Raw genomic sequence first — 12518 nt, 5'->3', positions numbered from 1 at the left:
GAGTAAGTAATGAAAGGGTAAGAGGGATGTGTGGTAATAAAAAGAGTGTGGTTGAGAGTGCAGAAGAGGGTGTATTGAAGTGGTTTGATTACATGGAGAGAGTGAGTGAGGTAAGATTGACAGGGGGGACATATGTGTCAGAGGTGGAGGGAATGAGGAGAAATGGGAGACCAAATTGGAGGTGGAAGGATGGAGTGAAGGGGATTTTGAGTGTTCAGGGCCTGAACATGCAGGAAGGTGAAAGCCGTGCAAAGAATAGAGTGAATTGGACTAGTGTGGTATACCGGGGTCGACTTGCTGTCAGTGGATTAAGCCAGGGCATGTGGAGCATCTGGGGTGAACTATGGAAGGTTTTGTGGGGCCTGGATGTGGAGGGTGAGCTGTGGTTTCTGTGCATTGCACATGACAGCTCGAGTCTGAGTGTGAACAAATGTGGCCTTTGTTGTCCTTTCCTAGCGCTACCTCGCGCACACTCAGGGGGAGGGGGGGTGTCATTTCATGTGTGGCGGGGTGGTGGCGGGAATGGATGAATATGTACATGTGTATATATGTCTGTGTATGCATATGTATGTTTGCGTTGAAATGTATAGGTATGTATATATGAGTGTGTGGGCGTTTATGTATATACATGTGTATGTGGGTGGGTTGGGCCATTCTTTCGTCTGTTTCCTTGGGCTACCTCGCTAATGCAGGAGACAGCAACAAAGTATAATAGCAAAAGATAATAAGAAATAACCTTGATCATGTCCTTCATCGGATGTATGTTTTTGGAATTCAACTAAATCTGTTTTACCTTTAGATATCTTTAATTTACACTATTTAATGTGTTAAACATTCAGAGATGTCAGTGAAGAACGAAGGGCACGATTACGTGAAGTAGAAATTAGAGTGTTGCAGTATCAAGATGAACTAGAACAGGGGCTACGGTCCCTGAAACCAGGGTACTCCATCCATCGGCAAGTTGCTCATTACCGCCACAAAATGATGAGAAAGGTATGCATAATTTAGATTTAAGGATAACAGTACACACACACATATATACACATATACATATTCACACTTACTCGCCCTCATCCATTCCCGATGCCACCTCGTCCCACAGGAAACAGCACAGATGCATGAAAGAAAAGAAAACAATTATGTAAATTTTCCTCTTCTCCCCAAAAACTAATTGTCACCACATGTGTCAGCAAGGTGGTGCCAGAAAACATGAAGAAAGGCCACATTTGCTCACATCCATACACAAGCTGTCATGTAATGGTCCGATACCACGGCTCCCTATCCAGGCCACACAGACCTTTCTGTGGTGTAGCCCAGACATTTCACATCACACTGACCCCAGTATACCACATCATTCCAGTTCACTCTGTTTTGTGCAAGCCTTTCACCCTCCTGCATGTTCAGGCCCTGATTGCTCAAAATCTTTTTCATCCCTCCTTCCACCTCCAGTTTGGTCTTCCCATTCTCCTTGTTCCCTCCTCTTCTGACACATGTATCTTCTTTGTCAACCTTTCCTTACTCATTCTATCCACATGTCCAAACTATTTCAAAACACCCTCTTCTGCTTTGTCTATCACAGTCTAATTATTACCACACATCTTGAATTACCCTTTCATTTTTTATTTGATCAAACCTTGCTACACCACATATTGTCCTCAAACATTTGATTTCCAACACATCCACCTCCTTCACACAACCCTCTCTATAGCCCCTGTCTTGCAACTGTATGATATTATTGGGACAAGTATTCCTTCAAACATGCCTGTTTTTGTCCTCCTAGACAATGTTCTCTCTTTCCACACATTCTACACTCCGAGAACCTTTGCAATCTCCCTCACTGTACAACTCGCTTCCACTTCTATGGTTCTGTTCATTGCCATGTCCATGTACAGATATCCAAAACACTTCCCTGCCTCCAGTTTTTCGCCTTTCAAACTTATATGCCAACTAACTTGTCCCTCAACCCAGCTGAACCTATTATCCTTGCTTTTATTCACACTCATTCTCAACTTTCTCCTTTCTCACACTTCAAAACTCAGTCATCAGTTTCTGCAGTTTCTCAATCAAACCAGCCATCATTGCTGTGTCATCAGCAAACAACAACTGACTCACTTTCCATAATACATACTCACCCTCTCTCCAAGACTTGCATGTATGTACCTTACCATCCCTTCCATAAACAAATTAAACAACCATGGTGACACACACCCCTGCCACAGACCAGCTTTAGCTTGGAAGCATTCTCTCTCTTTCTACTCATACACACACCTTACACCCTTGATATTGATCTCTATTATTTGATTTTATCCAAGAAAGACCCATCCATCAACCATCCCAACTAGACTATACTGCTGTGGTTTGTTGTAGTAGGTTAGACATCTTGGGGATGACTTAGAGAAAGACAGAAAAGAAAGAACAAAGTTAGATTATGTCAGTTTGAGAATTGATGGGATTAGCCCAAGAAAAAAGTAATCTTTTAGGGAGGGAATGAAATAGATAAGAAATGCTTTCCATAGCTAGAAATCTTTCCCTCTTGTATGCATTTCCAAAAGAAGGAAGGAGCCAAAGAAAGATTTTTCTTCAGCCTTAGTCATGTTTTCTGTGGTACCTTGATCATGTGGGAAGTAGTGAACACACATGAAAGAAGATAAAATTTCATACATGTCTGCCATTTTCCATGTTATCTAGACAGCACCAGAAGCTGATGAAGAAATGGTCTTATTCTTTCACATTCATTTTTAGCTATTGTCTGTAATGCATCTAAACCACTGCCAAGCCCAACACTTTTTTATAGTTTCTCCTTGCCACATTATATGCTGTGGTTCAGTCCATTGACAGCTTGTCACCCTCTGTATATCACATCTCTCCATTTCACTTTATCCTTTGCTTGCTATATGCTCCTACATGTTCAAATTCTGCGCACACAAACCTTTTCCCCTCCATCCTTCATATACCAAATTTGCCTGCCTGCCCCTCCTCCCCTCTTCTTAACCCTCCAATTCTGATATTTATTTCCTCTTTCTCAACCTCTTTGCACTCATTATCTCCATACATCCAAACCATTTGAACACACCCTCTTCCTCTCATTTACCCATTTCCTCCCTTCTTATCATGCCTTTCCCTTGATTATCATTTCTTACTTGATCAACCCTCCTCACAACACATTGTCCTCATACATTTCATTTTCAACACATACGTACCTATTTATCTATGTCTCATTCCTTGCATCTTACAACACCATTAGGACTCCAACACCATCAAACATTTCTGTCTTCACCCTCCCAGATAGTGATCTCTCTTTCCCTACATTCCTCAACGTTCCCAGAACCTTCACCCACCCTATGACTTGCCTCTGTTTCCATGGTTCCATTCACTTCCAGAGCCACTTCCAGGTATGTAAAACACTTCACTTTCTCCATTCAGACTCATATCCCAACTGTCTCTCTCCAGTGCTAACCAAATGACTTTGCCTCTGTTCACATTTGCTCTCAACATTCTCTTTTCACACATTCACCCAAATTTAGAAAACAGTTTCTGCAGTTTCTCACTCAGATTTGCCACAAGCCCTGTGTCATTCAAAAGCAATAGCGAATTCACTTTCTGAGCACCCTTGCTATTGCCAGGCTGCAGTCCCAACCCTTCTCATTAAAACCTCGCATTCGCATCCTTTAGCATCCTAACCATAAAAACAGATTGAACAGACTGATTCTGCTTTTATGATGAGTAATATCCTTTAGCAATAGTGTGGTTATATTTTTTTGACTGTGAAGATTAGTATGTGATTATTTTGCAGTGATTATAGAAAGTTGTATTAACCCAGTAATATATGGAGCTCCTAATAAGGATAACATTGCTGAATATAACATTACTCATTGGTTTTGTTTTTTATATCTCTAAGTTCTGAATACTATGCTGCACATTAGACTGTTGAATTTATTTGTCTCTCACTTACTTGTTCCTTGTGCTTTAAATTTTGAATGTTAAAAAGTAAAATATTTGATACACACTATATATGTATAAATCAGTGTTTTTACATATATTACTGCGTTGTACACAATATCCAAAGAGCTACGTGTTGCCAGGATTGGCAGCCAAGCATATATTGTATTAAGTAGGGTTCTGACAGATAAGGATGGCATTTATGATATAATGATCATAGGGTGTAGCCCTTTTTTATTTGATCTTGCTTTTGATTGTAACCAGATATGTGGCCAGTTTAAGTAGTTTTTGTTTTGTAACGAGTGGCTTAGTATCTGGATTGCATTTCTCACTGAAGCCCATAAAGGCAGAGATGAGGAAAGTTAGAATACTGCTTTGTTGGAATCCTGATAATCACAGTATGTAGGGAACATCTACCTTTCGGTGTTACGAGAATCATGGACATGTTCATGAGGTTATGGTTTACTATGACTTTGTAGCTACTTGTCCAGCCTTACAAATTTAAAGGTTATTCTTCAGAACAACTACAGTGTATTTATTGATGTATGAAAGATACATTAATTCTGCTTACTTTATATTTATTTTCAAACAAATTTAATTCCCTTAGATTGAGAAGGAGGAAGGTAGTGAACGAAGACATCACAGACACCGAAGTCGAAGTTCTACACCTGAGGAAAGAAGGCCTACAAAACGCTCAAGATCACCACACAAGTAAGTAGTACTCTGTATTATTTAAAGTCTTATTTCTTTTGTTCATAATTGCTTGTCATTTCCTGCAGTAACAAGATAGTACCAGGAATAGAAGAAGGCCTCATTCACTCACATCCATTCTTTAGGTGTCATGTGTAATGTAGCGAAACCACAGCCTCCATATCTACATCCAGGCCCATAGACCTTTCTGTTGTTTTTCCTGTCTGCTTTGTATGCCCTTGTTCGGTCCATTGACAGGAATTGACCCCAGTATACCACATTGCTTCAGTTAACTCTGTTCCATGCCTTCCTTTGACCTCTAACATATTCAGTCCCTGAATGCTCAGGTAGTTGTTGGTTAGTATTTGTTAGACAGCCACCGACCAGGGAGGTACAATACTGGTACTACCTGACTGATTATTTGGAGGGTGAGTGACAGCTGCATAGTGAGCCAACATTTTAGTGATTGTCAAGTTGCACTCCACTGACCCAAGTAGCTGTCTTATCCTTCTGTCTCACCCACATGTTGATTTCTGGCAATCTCTCCACAAACATACAACCATCATAACTCTACATTTTCCTTTGATGAGTATTATGCTTTTGCCTAGCCTTTTTGCAAAATAGTAGGAGCAAAAGACTGAAGTAGTGGGTAGGAATAGTTAGGAGCAGTAGGTAGAAACATTAGTGATAGAATGGGTCTCACTCCATCTGCAGCCATACCCCAGATTAGCAGATGGGTTACCATTAGGATCTGTCTTCTCACAGGCGGTGACTATGTTAAGGCCATCCAAGTGAGGCTGGAACATTACCTACCCCCGCTAGGTCTGCACAAGGCTGACCCAAAATCTCTGGCCTCTGTGACACATCACAAGCCCGGTATGCTTGGGCATATTGCTTAGGTATGCCCACGTACCCACGGGGGTAGAGTCAAAAGACATGACTCCCTCAGTAACTCCCTCAGGGATACTATGTGGTTTTTGAGCCTTGTATCCCCTTTGCAGGGTCCTTTAGGAAGCCCGACATTGTGGCTTCCAAAGGTACAGAGACTGTCGTCATCAGCCCGAGTCTGGAGTTTACTTTGCACTCTCAGCTGCACACAAATACAAGTGCATCTATTACAGTACCCAAGAAGTCCTACAGGGCGTATGGGATTTAACTGGTAAAGACTTTGTGCAAGTCACGTCAGCTACTCTAAACTGGCGTGGTCCATGGTGTCAGAAGAGTGCAAGTGCTCTCAGGGGGTTAGGGCTTTTCTACCGGAACCCTGAGGTGTGCTCGGTGAAGGCCCTTACCTAGACCCATTCCCTCAAAGTATGTGGTCCAAGAGCACAGGTTGAGATTGGTCAGCCTACCTGTAACACCTGGTTTAGGCCCTCGAACTGGCATGGGTGGTGCCACCTTTGTGCATTTGTGGAGGATGGGATCTGGTTGTATCCCTAAAGCTACCATGGTGGGTACCAGTTCCCAAGGGTTGTTTGATGAGGCAGGAAAGTAGACATCTTGGCAGGGTAAGCCTGCTACTCCCATCCATCAGGCTGCGCTGGATGGTTTACAATGATGGGGGATCCTACTGAGGTTGGGGGGTAAGGATATATTGAACCACCTTTCTGAACTATCAGTGCTCTCTCCTTACTTCTGGCTTTACTGTTTGCAGTCTGATCTGTTACCTTCCTCTTGATTACCTACACATTTCTGATTAACAATTTGCTTCACTACCTACACATAATTAGTATCCTCTCCCCCTCGCAGTGGTTAGTTTCATATCATCCTTTACTAACAATTGGTAATAGTCTAAGAAAAAGAAAAAAAGGAACATTAGGGTGGAACATTGTAGAAGTAATAATTTGGAACGTTAAGTAGGAACATTAGGTAAGAGCCTCTGGAAACACTTCACTGAAATTGCCTTCTGCTTGTGGTCTGTTAAGGATGAGGAACTAAAGACTTAGAAGCAGCACTGGAGTTCACCAGTTATGGGGACTCTTTTTCCCCTTCCATTACTGACACACATATCCTCTTCTTCAGCCGCTGTTCACTCTTTCTATCCATATTTCCAAATCACTGCAGCACTTCCTCATCATCTCTCTCAACCACACTCTTCTCATTACTACACCTTTCACTTTTTTATTACTTACTCAAACAGACCTCATCATACCTTGTATTGTCCTCAATCATATTTCCAAGCAATCCACCCTCCTTTGCACAGCTTCCTTTATAGCCCATGCTTTGCATCCATACAACTTGATTAGGATTGCTATACTTTCAGAGATATCCATTTTTGCCCTCTCCCCCTCTTTCCACACACTCAATGCTTCCAAAACCTTCCTCCCCCCTCACCCACCTTATGCCTCACTGGTGCTTCCCTGGTTCAATTTGCTGCTATGTCCACTCCCAGATCTAAACCATTAGACTTTCTTCAAATTTTCTCCATATAAACTCACACCCCATCCAACTAACTACTCTCATTTAGAGTTGAAAATTTAAAGTGTTTGTACATGGATACAATATTGAGTAAACTTCAGTTGTTATAGTTATTGTTTGTGCTGAACAATTTAAAGAAAACTGAGGGTTTTTTTTTTTTTTTTTTTTTAATTTTCCAAAAGAAGGAATAGAGAAAAGGGCCAGGTGAGGATATTCCCTCAAAGGCCCAGTCCTCTGTTCTTAACGCTACCTTGCTGTCACGGGAAATGGCGAATAGTATGAAATATATATATATCCCTGGGGATAGGGGATGAAGAATACTTCCCACATATTCCCTGCGTGTCGTAGAAGGCGACTAAAAGGGAAGGGAGTGGGAGGCTGGAAATCCTCCCCTCTCGTTTTTTTTTTTCTTTTTTCTAATTTTCCAAAAGAAGGAACAGAGGGGGGCCAGGTGAGGATATTCCACAAAGGCCCAGTTCTCTGTTCTTAACGCTACCTCGCTAATGCGGGAAATGGCGGATAGTTTAAAAGAAAGAAAGAAAGATATAGAAAAGCAAATGGATTTGTATGTAGCATTTATGGATCTGGAGAAGGCATATGATAGAGTTGATAGAGATGCTCTGTGGAAGGTATTAAGAATATATGGTGTGGGAGGCAAGTTGTTAGAAGCAGTGAAAAGTTTTTATCGAGGATGTAAGGCATGTGTACGTGTAGGAAGAGAGGAAAGTGATTGGTTCTCAGTGAATGTAGGTTTGGGGCAGGGGTGTGTGATGTCTCCATGGTTGTTTAATTTGTTTATGGATGGGGTTGTTAGGGAGGGGAATGCAGGAGTTTTGGAAAAAGGGGCAAGTATGAAGTCTGTTGGGGATGAGAGAGCTTGGGAAGTGAGTCAGTTGTTGTTCGCTGATGATACAGCGCTTGTGGCTGATTCATGTGAGAAACTGCAGAAGCTGGTGACTGAGTTTGGTAAAGTGTGTGAAAGAAGAAAGTTAAGTGTAAATGTGAATAAGAGCAAGGTTATTAGGTAGGTACAGTAGGGTTGAGGGTCAAGTCAACTGGGAGGTAAGTTTGAATGGAGAAAAACTGGAGGAAGTAAAGTGTTTTAGATATCTGGGAGTGGATCTGGCAGCGGATGGAACCACGGAAGCGGAAGTGGATCATAGGGTGGGGGAGGGGGCGAAAATTCTGGGAGCCTTGAAGAATGTGTGGAGGTCGAGAACATTATCTTGGAAAGCAAAAATGGGTATGTTTGAAGGAATAGTGGTTCTAACAATGTTGTATGGTTGCGAGGCGTGGGCTATGGATAGAGTTGTGCGCAGGAGGATGGATGTGCTGGAAATGAGATGTTTGAGGACAATGTGTGGTGTGAGGTGGTTTGATCGAGTAAGTAACGTAAGGGTAAGAGAGATGTGTGGAAATAAAAAGAGCGTGGTTGAGAGAGCAGAAGAGGGTGTTTTGAAATGGTTTGGGCACATGGAGAGAATGAGTGAGGAAAGATTGACCAAGAGGATATATGTGTCGGAGGTGGAGGGAACGAGGAGAAGTGGGAGACCAAATTGAAGGTGGAAAGATGGAGTGAAAAAGATTTTGTGTGATCGGGGCCTGAACATGCAGGAGGGTGAAAGGAGGGCAAGGAATAGAGTGAATTGGATCGATGTGGTATACCGGGGTTGACGTGCTGTCAGTGGGTTGAATCAGGGCATGTGAAGCGTCTGGGGCAAACCATGGAAAGCTGTGTAGGTATGTATATTTGCGTGTGTGGACGTATGTATATACATGTGTATGGGGGTGGGTTGGGCCATTTCTTCCGTCTGTTTCCTTGCGCTACCTCGCAAACGCGGGAGACCGGCAAAAAAAAAAAATATATATATATAAATATGTAGGAAGAGAGGAAAGTGATTGGTTCTCAGTGAATGTTGGTTTGCGGCAGGGGTGTGTGATGTCTCCATGGTTGTTTAATTTGTTTATGGATGGGGTTGTTAGGGAGGTGAATGCAAGGGTTTTGGAAAGAGGGGCAAGTATGCAGTCTGTTGTGGATGAGAGAGCTTGGGAAGTGAGTCAGTTGTTGTTCGCTGATGATACAGCGCTTGTGGCTGATTCATGTGAGAAACTGCAGAAGCTGGTGACTGAGTTTGGTAATTGTTTGAAAGAAGAAAGTTAAGAGTAAATGTGAATAAGAGCAAGGTTATTAGGTACAGTAGGGTTGAGGGTCAAGTCAACTGGGAGGTAAGTTTGAATGGAGAAAAACTGGAGGAAGTAAAGTGTTTTAGATATCTGGGAGTGGATCTGGCAGCGGATGGAACCATGGAAGCGGAAGTGGATCATAGGGTGGGGGAGGGGGCGAAAATTCTGGGAGCCTTGAAGAATGTGTGGAGGTCGAGAACATTATCTCGGAAAGCAAAAATGGGTATGCATGAAGGAATAATGGTTCCAGCAATGTTGTATGGTTGCGAGGCGTGGGCTATGGATAGAGTGGTGCGCAGGAGGATGGATGTGCTGGAAATGAGATGTTTGAGGACAATGTGTGGTGTGAGGTGGTTTGATCGAGTAAGTAACGTAAGGGTAAGAGAGATGTGTGGAAATAAAAAGAGCGTGGTTGAGAGAGCAGAAGAGGGTGTTTTGAAATGGTTTGGGCACATGGAGAGAATGAGTGAGGAAAGATTGACCAAGAGGATATATGTGTCGGAGGTGGAGGGAACGAGGAGAAGTGGGAGACCAAATTGAAGGTGGAAAGATGGAGTGAAAAAGATTTTGTGTGATCGGGGCCTGAACATGCAGGAGGGTGAAAGGAGGGCAAGGAATAGAGTGAATTGGATCGATGTGGTATACCGGGGTTGACGTGCTGTCAGTGGGTTGAATCAGGGCATGTGAAGCGTCTGGGGCAAACCATGGAAAGCTGTGTAGGTATGTATATTTGCATGTGTGGACATATGTATATGCATGTGTATGGGGGTGGGTTGGGCTATTTCTTCCGTCTGTTTCCTTGCGCTACCTTGCAAACGCGGGAGACCGGCAAAAAAAAAATATATATATATATATATATATATATATATATATATATATATATATATATATATATATATATATATATATATATATATATATTATCCCTGGGGATAGGGGAGACAGAATACTTCCCACGTATTCCCTGCGTGTCGTAGAAGGCGACTAAAAGGGAAGGGAGCGGGTGGCTGGAAATCCTCCCCTCTCGTTTTTTTTTAATTTTCCAAAAGAAGGAACAGAGAAGGGGGCCAGGTGAGGATATTCCCTCTAAGGCCCAGTCCTCTGTTGATAACGCTACCTCGCTAATGCGGGAAATGGCGAATAGTACGAAAGAAAAGAAAGAAATATATATATATATATATTATTTTTTTTTTTTTATTATACTTTGTCGCTGTCTCCCGCGTTTGCGAGGTAGCGCAAGGAAACAGACGAAAGAAATGGCCCAACCCCCCCCCCATACACATGTATATACATACGTCCACACACACAAATATACATACCTACACAGCTTTCCATGGTTTACCCCAGACGCTTCACGTGCCTTGCTTCAATCCACTGACAGCACGTCAACCCCGGTATACCACATCGCTCCAATTCACTCTATTCCTTGCCCTCCTTTCACCCTCCTGCATGTTCAGGCCCCGATCACACAAAATCTTTTTCACTCCATCCTTCCACCTCCAATTTGGTCTCCCTCTTCTCCTTGTTCCCTCCACCTCCGACACATATATCCTCTTGGTCAATCTTTCCTCACTCATCCTCTCGATGTGCCCAAACCATTTCAAAACACCCTCTTGTGCTCTCTCAACCACGCTCTTTTTATTTCCACACATCTCTCTTACCCTTACGTTACTCACTCGATCAAACCACCTCACACCACACATTGTCCTCAAACATCTCATTTCCAGCACATCCATCCTCCTGCGCACAACTCTATCCATAGCCCACGCCTCGCAACCATACAACATTGTTGGAACCACTATTCCTTCAAACATACCCATTTTTGCTTTCCGAGATAATGTTCTCGACTTCCACACATTCTTCAAGGCCCCCAGGATTTTCGCCCCCTCCCCCACCCTATGATCCACTTCCGCTTCCATGGTTCCATCCGCTGCCAGATCCACTCCCAGATATCTAAAACACTTCACTTCCTCCAGTTTTTCTCCATTCAAACTCACCTCCCAATTGACTTGACCCTCAACCCTACTGTACCTAATAACCTTGCTCTTATTCACATTTACTCTTAACTTTCTTCTTCCACACACTTTTCCAAACTCAGTCGCCAGCTTCTGCAGTTTCTCACATGAATCAGCCACCAGCGCTGTATCATCAGCGAACAACAACTGACTCACTTCCCAAGCTCTCTCATCCACAACAGACTTCATACTTGCCCCTCTTTCCAAAACTCTTGCATTTACCTCCCTAACAACCCCATCCATAAACAAATTAAACAACCATGGAGACATCACACACCCCTGCCGCAAACCTACATTCACTGAGAACCAATCACTTTCCTCTCTTCCTACACGTACACATGCCTTACATCCTCGATAAAAACTTTTCACTGCTTCTAACAACTTTCCTCCCACACCATATATTCTTAATACCTTCCACAGAGCATCTCTATCAACTCTATCATATGCCTTCTCCAGATCCATAAATGCTACATACAAATCCATTTATGGATATGTAGGAAGAGAGGAAAGTGATTGGTTCTCAGTGAATGTTGGTTTGCGGCAGGGGTGTGTGATGTCTCCATGGTTGTTTAATTTGTTTATGGATGGGGTTGTTAGGGAGGTGAATGCAAGGGTTTTGGAAAGAGGGGCAAGTATGCAGTCTGTTGTGGATGAGAGAGCTTGGGAAGTGAGTCAGTTGTTGTTCGCTGATGATACAGCACTGGTGGCTGATTCATGTGAGAAACTGCAGAAGCTGGTGACTGAGTTTGGTAAAGTGTGTGAAAGAAGAAAGTTGAGAGTAAATGTGAATAAGAGCAAGATTATTAGGTACAGTAGGGTTGAGGGTCAAGTCAATTGGGAGGTAAGTTTGAATGGAAAAAAACTGGAGGAAGTGAAGTGTTTATAGATATCTGGGAGTGGATTTGGTAGCAGATGGAACCATGGAAGCGGAAGTGAATCATATGGTGGGGGAGGGGGCGAAAATTCTGGGAGAGTTGAAGAATGTGTGGAAGTCGAGAATATTATCTCGGAAAGCAAAAATGGGTATGTTTGAAGGAATAGTGGTTCCAGCAATGTTGTATGGTTGCGAGGCGTGGGCTATGGATAGAGTTGTGTGCAGGAGGGTGGATGTGCTGGAAATGAGATGCTTGAGGACAATATGTGGTGTGAGGTGGTTTGATCGAGTAAGTAATGAAAGGGTAAGAGAGATGTGTGGTAATAAAAAGAGTGTGGTTGAGAGAGCAGAAGAGGGTGTTTTGAAATGGTTTGGTCACATGGAGAGAATGAGTGAGG

At 42.8% G+C, this 12518-nt stretch overlaps 1 protein-coding gene across 4 annotated transcripts in view; it reads left to right on the top strand.

The window, feature by feature from the left end:
- Window positions 1-12518, top strand: part of LOC139761845 (U2 snRNP-associated SURP motif-containing protein) — a 434305-nt gene that overhangs the window by 410830 nt on the left and 10957 nt on the right. For all 4 annotated transcript variants that reach the window (XM_071686407.1, XM_071686396.1, XM_071686389.1 and 1 more), the window contains 2 exons: window positions 840-993; window positions 4547-4650. In XM_071686407.1, the coding sequence (XP_071542508.1) occupies window positions 840-993; window positions 4547-4650 (258 nt within the window). The remainder of the gene's footprint in view (window positions 1-839; window positions 994-4546; window positions 4651-12518) is intronic.

The sequence above is a fragment of the Panulirus ornatus genome, chromosome 3, assembly GCF_036320965.1.
Source record: "Panulirus ornatus isolate Po-2019 chromosome 3, ASM3632096v1, whole genome shotgun sequence".
Classification (NCBI taxonomy): Eukaryota; Metazoa; Arthropoda; class Malacostraca; order Decapoda; family Palinuridae; genus Panulirus; species Panulirus ornatus.
The sequence above is the reverse complement of the archived record's forward strand: the minus strand, read 5'-3'. Positions and strand labels throughout refer to the sequence as shown.